Source organism: Salvelinus alpinus, chromosome 24, assembly GCF_045679555.1.
Source record: "Salvelinus alpinus chromosome 24, SLU_Salpinus.1, whole genome shotgun sequence".
Classification (NCBI taxonomy): Eukaryota; Metazoa; Chordata; class Actinopteri; order Salmoniformes; family Salmonidae; genus Salvelinus; species Salvelinus alpinus.
The window spans coordinates 39,820,833-39,834,765 of record NC_092109.1 but is presented as its reverse complement, the minus strand read 5'-3'; the positions used below and the strand labels follow the sequence as shown (position 1 = coordinate 39,834,765).

At 44.5% G+C, this 13,933-nt stretch overlaps 1 protein-coding gene across 1 annotated transcript; it reads left to right on the top strand.

The window, feature by feature from the left end:
* Positions 1-2,941: 2,941 nt before the first annotated feature.
* Positions 2,942-12,615, top strand: LOC139551899 (olfactory receptor 10A4-like). The gene is made up of 6 exons (XM_071363237.1): positions 2,942-3,158; positions 4,519-4,696; positions 9,053-9,217; positions 9,383-9,521; positions 11,442-11,590; positions 12,480-12,615. The coding sequence occupies exons 1-6, from the start codon at positions 2,942-2,944 to the stop codon at positions 12,613-12,615; spliced, it is 984 nt and encodes a 327-aa protein (XP_071219338.1).
* Positions 12,616-13,933: the final 1,318 nt, after the last annotated feature.

Here is a 13,933-nt window from a genome sequence, read left to right as displayed (position 1 = left end):
GGGTGGGCAGTCTATGTTTTCTGTTTCTATGTTGGTGAATGGGTACCTAATATGGTTCTCAATTAGAGGCAGGTGGTTTTCATCTCCTCTGATTGAGAATCATATTAAGGTAGGTAGTTTCACAGTGTTTGTTTGTGGGTGGTTGTCTCCTGTGTCAGTGTCTGTATGTTACGCCACACGGGACTGTTCCGGTTTTTGTTTGTTCGTTCGTTTTATGTAGTCTGTTTCCTGGTTCATGCGTTCTTCACGTTGTATGTAAGTTCGGGTCCAGGTCTGTCTACATTCGTTTATTTGTTTTGTCATTATTCAAGTGTTCGTCGTGTTCTTCAGTTTTGTTTATTAAATCATTATGTATTCACAACCCGCTGCAGTTTGGTCGAATCACTACTCCTCTTCGTATGAAGAGGAGGAGGAAGCCCGTTACAAATGCATTCCAGGTGACTACCTCATGAAGCTGGTTGAATGCCAAGAGTGTGCAAAGCTATCATCAAGGCAAAAGGTGGCTACATTGAAGAATCTTAAATATAAATACTGACTGGTACTGTCAAAAATATAAACGCAACATGCAACAATTCCAAAGATTTTACTGAGTTACAGTTCATATAAGGAAATCAGTCCATTTAGGCCCTAATCTATGGATTTCACAAGACTGGGTTATGCATCTGTTGGGCACAGATACCTTAAAAACAATTGGCGTCACAATGAGCCAGAATCTAGTCACAGTATCTCTATGCATTCAAATTGTCATCGATAAAATGCAATTGTGTTCGTTGTCCGTAGCTTATGCCTGCCCATATCATAACCCCACCGCCACCATGAGGCACTCTCTTCACAACGTTGACATCAGCCAACCGCTCGCCCACACAACACTGTACATGTGGTCTGCAGTTGTGAGGCCGATTGGACGTACTGTCAAATTCTCTAAAGCGACATTGGAGGCGGCTTATGATAGAGAAATGAACATTAGATTGTCTGGAAGGAGCTCTGGTGGACATTACTGCACCCTCAAAATGTGTGCACAACTGAGAGAAATAAGCTTTTTGTGCGTATGGAAAATTAATGTGATTTTTTATTTCAGCTCATGAAACATGGGACCAACACTTTACATGTTGCGTTTATATTTTTGTTCAGTATATTTTGGCAACCCCACTGCAATTTGGGTTGCGACCTCGACTTTGAATATGACTGTTTTACAGGGACTATTCATTCTAGCAGTATACAATACATGTACATAATCTACACGGTCAAGGAATCAGATATTTACCAAACACACACACACACACACACACATAAACAAACCAACACACATGCATTTCTTGTAATGGGAGAGGAGGCATGGCCTGTACCAGTCACAGAATTATCCCCATCCCGTACAGTAAGAGTATCACGTGCAAACACACACACACACACACACACACACACACACACACACACACACACACACACACACACACACACACACACACACACACACACACACACACACACACACACACACACACACACTCCCTCTTTAGGACGGAGCCCCTGTCGATAGTATTTAAATCAGAAGGTGTGTGAAGGCAACTCCATTCTCTGGCCACCATCAAAAAGAGAGGTACATCTATATGTTATCATTATACTCTTTGTTATGTTGTGACTATGTACTTTTAGATTCTGCATGTTATTATTCTGTAATGGTATATTATACATGTTATTATACTGTAAGGTCTTTTTAAACTGTTTTATCAAGCAAACATCATTCAGTAACTGCTACTAAATAATCCCCTTATTTAGGTACAAGTTAAACTTGTGTCTGGTGTATTCTCTATCATAATGATGTTGTATTGTCTATTATAATGATGTTGTATTGTCTATCATAACAATGGTGTATTGTCTATCATAATTACATTTACATTTTAGCAGACACTCTTATCCAGAGCGACTTACCGGAGCAATTAGCGTTAAGTGCCTTCCTCAAGGGCACATCGACAGATTTTTCACCTAGTCAGCTCGAGGGTTCAACTCGGTAAACCTTTACGGTTACTGGCACAACCTCTTAACCACTAGGCTACCTGCCCCGCCATGGCATGTTCTTTATCATAATGGGGTTGTATTGTCAATCATTCTCTCCTCAGTACATTGGTGGCAGTAGTGCGATCAGAGGCATCATGCCCGTAGGGGGCACAGGGGCACGTGCCCCCTCAAGATTTGTCCTGTAATAATAATAATTATAATCATTTTTGTTTTTATTAATTGTTGTTGTTGTTTCTTTATAATACTACGAGCCACCTACCAATGTTATGAAGTTGGCTTTAGCTGGCCCAGATATTCCAACCTCATAACTAGCTACCAAGAAGCCATTTCAGGCTACCAATCAAGTTAGAGTAGCTAGCTTGTGTAACTATCTTAGCTGGCATGCCTGCTACCAAGGTTGATAGACTTTAGAAAAGCAAGTAATAACTAAATGTACTGAATAAGAATCACATTCCTTTCAATCTTTTACATAGATTTTAGCAGAGATGGAGAGAAGCATATTTTGCTTCTTTAAAAATATAACCACCAGTCAGGACACAGACAGCTCAAGAGGTATGCTTAGATATCCAGAGGAATTATTATGGCTCTAGATTGTAGGAAAAAGCTGTTTCAGGTGTTTGAAAAATAAAGACATCTAGCCCCCTTCCAGACCACCCTCAAGAACTTTGTGGCCCCTCAGATTTTTAGAGTGCATGACGCCCCTGGGATCACCCAATACTAATCTCTCCTCAGTACATTGGTGGCAGAGGTGGGATCGCCCCATACTATTCTCTCCTCAGTACATTGGTGGCAGAGGTGGGATCGCCCCACACTATTCTCTCCTCAGTACATTGGTGGCAGAGGTGGGATCGCCCCACACTATTCTCTCCTCAGTACATTGGTGGCAGAGGTGGGATCGCCACATAATATTCTCTCCCCATACAGTATGCTCCCAAGGAACTACACAAGTGTGTCAGAGTTTGTGATCGTGGGATTCCCGGGGCTCCATCCATCCTTCAACCAGCTGGTGGCCTGGTTCTTCTTCTTCATCTATGTGACCACGGTGGTGGGGAACATCCTGCTGGTGGTACTGTTTGTCCTGGAGCGCAGCCTGCAGAAACCCATGTACATCATCATGCTCAGCCTGGCACTGTCAGATATAGGTAAGATACTCAGCCTGGCTCTGTCAGATATAGGTAAAATACTCAGCCTGGCTCTGTCAGATATAGGTAAGATACTCAGCCTGGCACTGTCAGATATAGGTAAAATACTCAGCCTGGCTCTGTCAGATATAGGTAAGATACTCAGCCTAGTACTGTCAGATATAGGTAAGATACTCAGCCTGGCTCTGTCAGATATAGGTAAAATACTCAGCCTGGCTCTGTCAGATATAGGTAAGATACTCAGCCTAGTACTGTCAGATATAGGTAAGATACTCAGCCTGGCACTGTCAGATATAGGTAAGATACTCAGCCTGGCTCTGTCAGATATAGGTAAAATACTCCGCCTGGCTCTGTCAGATATAGGTAAGATACTCAGCCTGGCTCTGTCAGATATAGGTAAGATACTCAGCCTGGCACTGTCAGATATAGGTAAGATACTCAGCCTGGCTCTGTCAGATATAGGTAAAATACTCAGCCTGGCTCTGTCAGATATAGGTAAGATACTCAGCCTAGTACTGTCAGATATAGGTAAGATACTCAGCCTGGCTCTGTCAGATATAGGTAAAATACTCAGCCTGGCTCTGTCAGATATAGGTAAGATACTCAGCCTAGTACTGTCAGATATAGGTAAGATACTCAGCCTGGCTCTGTCAGATATAGGTAATATACTCAGCCTGGCTCTGTCAGATATAGGTAAAATACTCAGCCTGGCTCTGTCAGATATAGGTAAGATACTCAGCCTGGCACTGTCAGATATAGGTAAGATACTCAGCCTGGCTCTGTCAGATATAGGTAATATACTCAGCCTGGCTCTGTCAGATATAGGTAAGATACTCAGCCTGGCACTGTCAGATATACGTAAGATACTCAGCCTGGCACTGTCAGATATAGGTAAGATACTCAGCCTGGCTCTGTCAGATATAGGTAAAATACTCAGCCTGGCTCTGTCAGATATAGGTAAGATACTCAGCCTGGCACTGTCAGATATAGGTAAGATACTCAGCCTGGCTCTGTCAGATATAGGTAAAATACTCAGCCTGGCTCTGTCAGATATAGGTAAGATACTCAGCCTAGTACTGTCAGATATAGGTAAGATACTCAGCCTGGCTCTGTCAGATATAGGTAAGATACTCAGCCTGGCTCTGTCAGATATAGGTAAGATACTCAGCCTGGCTCTGTCAGATATAGGTAAGATACTCAGCCTGGATCTGTCAGATATAGGTAAGAGACAGAAGTCATCATGACAGAAAGGTTATCCTGTTCAAATGTGTGTCTGTAAGGACATGTGACATGTGACCACTAAACAATTGATTAATATTTATTTTAATTTTAAAATGTTGCGGTGCTTGTACTTTCTCAGGCTTCTGCACGGTGTCCCTTCCCAAAGTGATAGCTCGGTACTGGTGGGACGACGCTGGCATCTCTTTCTATCTGTGTCTGATACAGAAACAATTCATCCACTACTTTGGAGCGCTCACCTCTCTCATCATGATGACCATGGCTATGGACAAATACCTGGCTATCTGCTTCCCTCTCAGGTAACATAGATCTACCTAAACCTAACCCCAACCTTTACCCTAACTCTCTCATCATGTTGACCATGGCTATGGACCAATACCTGGCTATCTGGGTCAGTCATGGTGTGGGGTGGCATTTCTTTGGGGGGCCGCACAGCCCTCCATGTGCTCGCCAGAGGTAGCCTGACTGCCATTAGGTACCGAGATGAGATCCTCAGACCCCTTGTGAGACCATATGCTGGTGCGGTTGGCCCTGGGTTCTTTCTAATGCAAGACAATGCTAGACCTCATGTGGCTGGAGTGTGTCAGCAGTTCCTGCAAGAGGAAGGCATTGATGCTATGGACTGGCCCGCCCATTCCCCAGACCTGAATCCAATTGAGCACATCTGGGACATCATGTCTCGCTCCATCCACCAACGCCACGTTGCACCACAGACTGTCCAGGAGTTGGCGGATGCTTTAGTCCAGGTCTGGGAGGAGATCCCTCAGGAGACCATCCGCCACCTCATCAGGAGCATGCCCAGGCGTTGTAGGGAGGTCATACAGGCACGTGGAGGCCACACACACTACTGAGCCTCATTTTGACTTGTTTTAAGGACATTACATCAAAGTTGGATCAGCCTGTAGTGTGGTTTTCCACTTTAATTTTGAGTGTGACTCCAAATCCAGACCTCCACGGGTTGATAAATTTGATTTCCATTGATAAGTTTTGTTTGATTTTGTAGTCAGCACATTCAACTATGTAAAGAAAAAAGTATTTAATAAGAATGTTTCATTCATTCAGATCTAGGATGTTATTTTAGTGTTCCCTTTATTTTTTGGAGCAGTGTATATCGAACTGTTTTAAGGTCATATTTTACTATTTGATTTTGAATTTTAAAAAATCGTAATAGTTTTTTTCTTTTTATGTGATGAAAAACATAGTTTTGGCCTTACTGTTATTAGCCCATACAAACACATTGAATAACAGATTCACTACATGGAACAACAAAGAGTCCCACGCAAAAAAAGTGTCTTAGAGATTAAAGAAAGATCAGGCAACATTTTTATATAATTCTTTTTACATGTATTTAACCCCTTATTTTTGTCACTAAAAATGTCCCATATATAATTCCATACATTTAATTTGACTGGTACCAGGGGGCCTTCAGACAAGTCTTGTGAGGCCTGTGGGTGTCCTCGAGATAACAACTGACATGTACATGTTCCTGAGAGTCTCACCTTTACACAGAGTAGTGTGTAGCCCAAACTGTTCACCCCCTAAAGACAGAAGTTGGCAGATCGGCTGTACCGACTTCAAGACTAGTCCCAAGACGGAGAACACCATCTTGTTCATGAGAGTCTCATCATTCAAATCAAATCACATTTTATTTGTCATATTTTTTTTAGGATCAATTATTATTTTTCTAACTGCATTGTTGATTAAGGGCTTGTAAATAATAATTTTACTGTAAGTTGAAACCTGTTGTATTCGGATACAACAGGTTTCACCTTACAGTGAAATTATTACTTACAAGCCCTTAATCAACAATGCAGTTAGAAAAATAATAATTGATCCTAAAAAAAATAAGAACAAGAAATAAAAGTAATAAATATGTCACGCTCGTCGTCCTCCTCATCTGATTGGAAGGATCGGAGGACCAATATGCAGCACGGTAAGTGTTCATCTTGAATTTATTTAGAAAAGAGAACACTGAACGAACTATACAAAAATGACAAACAACGAACGTGAAGCTATCGAATAATAGTGCTGACACAAAACACTACACATAGACAATCACCCACAACCCACAATGACAAAACAGGCTACCTAAATATGGCTCCCAATCAGAGACAACGACAAACACCTGCCTCTGATTGAGAACCATATCAGGCCAAACACATAGAAATAGACAAAATAGACAAAACATAGAATGCCCACTCAGATCACACCCTGACCAAACAAAACATAGAAACATACAATGCAAACTATGGTCAGGGCGTGACAAAATAATTAAAGAGCAGCAGTAAAATAACAATAGCGAGGCTATATACAGGGGGTACCGGTACAGAGTCAGTGAGCGGGGGCACCGGTTAGTCAACGTAATTGAGGTAATATGTACATTTAAGGAGAGTTATTAAAGTGACTATGCATAGATAATGACAGAGAGTAGCAGCAGTGTAAAAGAGGGGGGGGGGGGGTAGTGCAAATAGTCTAGGTTGTCATTTGATTAGATGTTCAGGAGTCTTATGGCTTGGGGGTAGAAGCTGTTTTGAAGCCTCTTGGACCTAGACTTGGCGTTCCGATATCTCTTGTCATGCGGTAGCAAAGAAAACAGTCTATGACTAAGGTGGCTGGAGTCTTTGACAATTACTGCTTCCTCTGACACCGCCTGGTATAGAGGTCCTGGATGGCAGGAAGCTTGGCCCCAGTGATGTACTGGGCTGTACACACTAACTTCTCTTGCACCTTACGGGTGGATGCCGAGCATTTGCCATATCAGGAGGTAATGCAACCAGTCAGGATGCTCTCGATGGTGCAGCTGTAGAACTTTTTGAGGATCTGGGGACCCATGCAAATCTTTTCAGTCTCCTGAAGGGGAAAAGGTGTTGGCGTGCCCTCTCCACGACTGTCTTGGTGTGTTTGGACCATGATAGTTTGTTGGTGATGTGTACACCACGGATCTTGAAACTCTCAACCCGCCTGTTCAGCCCTCCTTTTTCTGTAGTCCATTATCCGCTCCTTTGTCTTGCTCACATTGAGGGAGAGGTTGTTGTCTTGGCAAGACACGACCAGATCTCTGACCTCCTCCCTATAGGCTGTCTCATCGTTGTCGGTGATCAGACCAACCATTGTTGTGTCGTCAGCAAACTTAATGATGGTGTTGGAGTCGGGCTTGGCCATGCAGTCATGGGTGAACAGGAGGGGACGAAGCACGCACCCCTGAGGGGCCCAAGCATGCACCCCTGAGGGGCCCCAGTGTTGAGGATCAGCATAACAGATGTGTTGTTGCCTACCCTTACCACCTGGGGGCAGCAGTCCAGGACCCAGTTGCAGAGCGAGGTATTTAGTCCCAGGGTCCTTAGCTTAGTGATGAGCTTTGTGGGCACTATGATGTTGAACGCTGAGTTGTAGTCAAAGAACTACCTTCTCACATAGATGTTCCTTTGTCCAGGTGGGAAAGGGCAGTGTGGAGTGTGACTGAGATTGCGTAATCTGTGGATATGTTGGGGCAGTATGCGAATTGGAGTGGGTCTAGGGTTTCTTTAATGATGGTGTTGATGTGAGTCATGACCAGCCTTTCAAAGCACTTCATGGCTACCGACGTGAGTGCTACGGGGTGGTAGTCATTTAGACAGGTTACATTTGCTTTCTCGATCACAGGGACTATAGTGATCTGCTTGAAACATGTAGGTATTGCAGACTCGGTCAGAGAGAGGTTGAAAATGTCAGTGAAGACACTTTCCATTTGGTCCTCGCATGCTCTGAGTACACGTCCTGGTAATCCGTCTGGCTCCGCAGCCTTATGAATGTTGACCTGTTTAATGGTCTTGCTCACATCGGCTATGGAGAGCGTGCACAAAAATATTATTTCTCTCATATTTTGGGCACAAATGTGTTTACATCCCTTTTGGTGAGCATTTCTACTTCGCAAATATAGTCCATCCACCTGACAAGTGTGGCATATCAGGAAGCTGATTAAACAGCATGATCATTACACAGGTGCACATTGTGCTGGGGACAATATAAGGCCACTCTAAGATGTGCAGCTTTGTCACACAGCACAATGCCACAGCGTCCAACCGTCCTCACAACCACAGACCAGGTGTAACCACGCCAGCCCAGAACCTCCACATCCGGCTTCTTCACCTGCGAGATCGTCTGAGACCAGCCCCCCAGACAACGGATGAAACTGAGGAGTATTTCTGTCTGTAATAAAGCCCTTTTGTGGGGAAAACCATATTCTGAATGGCTGGGCGTGCCTCCCAAGTGGGTGGGCCTGGCTCCCAAGTGGGTGAGCCCATGCCCTCCCATGCCCACCCAAAGCTGCGCTCAGGCATGTGAAAAGCAGAGATTAGGGCATCATTAATTTATTTCCTTATATGAACTGAAACTCAGTAACATTTTTGAAATTGTTGTATTTAGCATTTATATTTTTGTTCAGTATACTGTCAATATATCTACCTGTAAATACCTGTATTTCCCTCTCAGGTATTCAAAGATAACGACCAACTTTTTATAGAAGGCAACTCTCTCTTTCTCTCTTTCTCACCCCCTATCCCACCCATCTCGCCCCCTTCTCCCCCTTCTCCCCCCTCTTCCACCCCTCTCTCCCCCCTCACACCTTTCCCCTTCCCCTCCCTCCCTCCATCCCTCTCTCCCTCCCTCTCTACCAGGTACACAGAGCTGATGACCAACAGGACCATGTCTCTCCTAACAGCACTGTCCTGGGTGTCAGCCATGATATCTCCAGCCATCACCACCATCCAGTCATCCCAGATGCCTTTCTGTGGGCCCAACCGCATCATCCACTGCTACTGCGACACCACATCTCTCAACCAGTCAGTGCCCAAATCCCAATTTGCTCCCTATTCACTTTAAAGTGCACTACTTTTGACTCCTAGTGACTTTACTGTGTTATACTTGATGTACATAAAGTTTGTCTTTTTTTAAATGATTAAATAAATTCAGTCAAACAATCAACCAACCACTCACCCACTCAACAGGCTGTCGTGTGCTGACATCTCGTCCCAGAGCAGAGTATCCTTCTCACTAGCCATGGTCGTCCTCTTCCTCCCCTTTGGCTTCATCGTCTTCTCCTACGTCAACATCATCGTCACCGTGATGCGCATGGCTAACACACAGGTCAGAATTCTGGAGGTGTGGAGTGTGGGGGTGGGGTGTGCAGGGGGGCTGGGTGGGAGGAGGGGTGGGGGTGCAGGGGGGCTGGGTGGGAGGAGGGGTGGGGAGTGCAGGGGGGCTGGGTGGGAGGAGGGGTGCAGGGGGGCTGGGTGGGAGGAGGTGTGCAGGGGGGCTGGGTGGGAGGAGGGGTGGGGGGTGCAGGGGGGCTGGGTGGGAGGAGGGGTAAGGGGTGGTGGGTGTGTGACCCCACCACTAAATGTTTATGAGCATGGCCTTATTTCTATTACGACCTCAACATAACATCAATAGGTTTAGGCTACTACACATGATACTCTAATTTTCCCTATACCCAACATGAGGTTGCTACAACATGGCCTATGAATGAAAGTTTACACAGGTCGAGAGAAAAATTGAAGTAATCAAGCTGACAGTAACATTCAATACTACCTCGCACACTCTTGCCTGCGTCTAGTTGATCTAGGGTGTAATCATTAGTCCAACAGTTGTAAACGAGAGTTTCTATTGGACAAATTCAGGTATGTTTATCCCCATTTCGTTACGTTTACTTCCGTTTAATAAATGTTTTTCAACAGAATCGGCGGAATGAATACATCCCTGATCACACGCAAACACAGATCACTTTCACAGCAGCCGCATACAAACAGCATGATCACTTTGCTCATTGCACAATTCCTTCTCGCATCTACGTGCTCTCCTCCTCTCACCTTTTCCCTTCACTTGTGAACTTCAGGCACAACATATCAGCTGTCTGTGACCAGGCGAAATAACCTTTCCAAGCCAACCTTCATTTCATAACCGCTAACTGCTACACACTGCCTACATCATTGTCACCAAATTAGCTAATGTCATAGTCAACATAGCTACTAGATTTCACGCGTTAGTAAACCCGTTACAATCATGCACAACAGTCTACAGTCAGCAAGCAGTTTAGCAGTTACATTGGTGGAACCCGGTAGCAATAGACCAAAAGGTTACATTGACTTGGAAGAGTTCCGGTGTTGGATAGCCATAGCCACCTAGCTAACATAGCATCTCTCTTTGTTTGAGCTGGGTGTTTGAGTAGGATAAAGTAGCTAGCTTCATTTGCTAGCTAAGTAAATGAAAGTCAAAAAAATACAATGAATTATAGCTAGTTCTCTCTCTCTCTCTTGCTTCTCCTTCATTTGTTCAAAACTGCTCAAGTATTGTCTTTCTTTCTCTTTGAGTCAACTACTCACCACATTTTATGCACTGCAGCGCTCGCTAGCTGTAGCTTATGCTTTCAGTACTAGATTCATTCCCTGACCCTTTGATTTGGTGGACAATGTTAGTTCATGCTGCAAGAGGACGTCCTCCAGGAGTTGTCATAATTACTGTGTCTTAGTCTATGGAAGGAGGTGAGAACCATGAGCCTCCTAGATTTTGTATTGAAGTCAATGTACCCGAAGGAGGACGGAAACTAGCCGTCCTCCGGCTACACCTGGTGCTACCCTACAAAGTGCTGTTGAGGCTACTGTAGACCTTCATTACAAAACAGTGTGTTGTAATCAAATCTTTGCTGACGTGTATATATTTACTACAGTTTTATCTAAAAATTATAACTTTTTTTTGTTTCACTATTTTATTTTATTAAATTAACTGAGGAGTATGTTCCTCCCCATCCTCATCTGAGGAGCCTCCTAAGCACTAAACCTGGACTGCCAGGTTCACCATTTCACCTTTACATCACACATTGCTTGTCCTGTCCTGTCTCTGTCCTTAATTTTAATTACTCTCTCCTAACCCTAACCCACTGAGAACACTTCTCCATCTCTCCCCTCTCTAAACCCTGGGCAGGCTGAAGACCTTCTCAACCTGGGCTGTATCATTCTTAGCTAAACTAAACATTTCTTCTAACCCACTACTCTCCCCTCTCTAACCCAGGGCAGGCTGAAGACCTTCTCTACCTGTGTTACTCAGGGCTGTATAATCCTTATTTACTACATCCCCCGCTTCATAGTGAACGCTACACCCTACATCCCCAACATGACCACAACCCCTGACCTCCGCATCAGCCTCGCCATTTTCTCCAGGTAGGTAGAACACAGATTAGAGAGGTGGGATGGGAACCCAAAGGTTGCTAGTTCAAGTCCCGGGCCGGGCGATGCACAAGTGGAATGATCTGGCTACTTTTGTCAGATCATTACCACCACTGCCGTTGTGCCCTTGAGAAAGGCACTTATCCCAAAAACAGCTATCCAACCAGGGGCTCCCCGGTCTGAACTAAACCCCTCCTGTTCCTGTCTCCCTTCTGTCCCTCTGTCCCTCTGTCCCCCTCGTCCTGTCTGTTTCTCCCCCTTCCCTTCATTCCTGTCCCCCTCCCCGTCTCCCCTCCCGTCCTGTCCCTTTCTCGCCCTCTCCCTTCTCCCCCCTGCCATCCAGAGTCGGTGGAAGACCTTCTCCACCTGTAGTTCCCAGCTCTGTATCATCTCTCTGTACTACGTCCCCCGGTGCTGTGTCTATACCAGCAGCATCCTCAACTTCTCCATCAGCCAGGACTTTGTTATCGGCCTAACCCTCCTCAACAGGCAGGTAGCTTAGAGAAGCGGTCCAGCAACCAGAAGGTTGTCAGTTTGAATCCCATGTTTGACAGGGATAAATGTGGTTGGGAGTGGTGGGTTGCTGGCATCTGTGTCCTAGATGCCATCACCTGCTGTTGTGCAATTAACCCCTAAACTCCTCACTGGGCACTACACTAGTAGCTGCCCATTGCTCCAGCCTCTCCGTGTGTGTGTGTGTGTGTGTGTGTGTGTGTGTGTGTGTGTGTGTGTGTGTGTGTGTGTGTGTGTGTGTGTGTGTGTGTGTGTGTGTGTGTGTGTGTGTGTGTGTGTGTGTGTGTGTGTGTGTGTGTGTGTGTGTGTGTGTGTGTGTGTGTGTGTGTGTCTGTGTGTGTGTTAATAATGTATTCTTCTTATTCTACAGTCTGCTGCCGCCCCTCCTCAACCCCTTCATCTACTGCCTCCGTACCAAGGAGATCAAGGCTTCCCTGGCCAAGTGGGCCTACAGAGGGCAGTCCAACGCACATCACAAACCCTCCATCCACCCCATAGCCTGCTGACAGGCACTCAGGCAGCCTGCCGCTAATAAAATCACACAGGAGGCGTTATGACTGCACTCTCACCTGTTCTCTCACCTATGAAGGAAGCCATTGGCCGAAACGTCCTCTGGTGATGCAGGTGTTGAGCCCCAGACCTGATATGTTTTTTACATTTCCTTATTCAATATGGTAAACAATAAACTTTCACACTTGTTTTTGCTGTCTGGTAGTTTGTTTTTGTTCCCATATACTGAATGTGTATGTGTTTGGGGCTAGCTGTTCTAGCATTGATTGATACACTCACAAAAGCTTGGATTGCTTTCGCTGCAAAGCATATTTTCAAAATCTGACACGATAGGTGGATTAACAACAAGCTAAGCTGTGTTTTGGTATATTTCACTTGTGATTGCATGATTATAAATATTTTTTGTAATATTTTTGAATCTGATACGTTTGGGAATGTTCTTCTGCCTTTCAGGACCGGAACGAGGCTTTGGTTTTCTGAACATAATGCGCAACCCAAATGGCGTTTTTTTTGTTATAAAAGTAATATTTATCGAACAAAAATAACATTTATTGTGTAACTGGGAGTCTCGTGAGTGCAAACATCCGAAGATTATCAAAGGTAAGCGATTCATTTTATTGCTTTTCTGACTTTCGTGATCATGCTAATTTGGGGCTAGCTGTTCTAGCATTGATTGATACACTCACAAAAGCTTGGATTGCTTTCGCTGTAAAGCATATTTTCAAATCTGACACGATAGGTGGATTAACAACAAGCTAAGCTGTGTTTTGGTATATTTCACTTGTGATTGCATGATTATAAATATTTTTAGTAATATTTTGCGCCCTGCAATTCAGCGCTTGTTTAGGAAAATGATCCCGCTAAAGGGATCCGTAGCGCAGAGAAGTTAAACAATGCCAATTTATGTCACGTTCTGACCATAGTTCTTGTGTGTTTTGCTTGTTTTAGTGTTGGTCAGGATGTGAGCTGGGTGGGCATTCTATGTTGTGTGTCTAGTTTGTCTGTTTCTATGTTTGGCCTAATATGGTTCTCAATCAGAGGCAGGTGTTTTGTGTTGTCTCTGATTGGGAATCATATATAGGTGGCTTGTTTTGTGTTGGGGTTTGTGGGTGGTTGTTTCCTGTCTCTGTGTTTTCTCTGCACCAGAGAGGGCTGTATCGGTTTGCCACATTTGTTATTTTGTATTGTGTTAAGTGTTCACGTTTATTCTTTCGTAATTAAACATGTTGAGCACAAGCTACGCTGCGTCTTGGTCCGATCCCTGTTACACCTCCTCTTCAGACGAAGAGGAGGAAGGCTGCCGTTACAATTTAT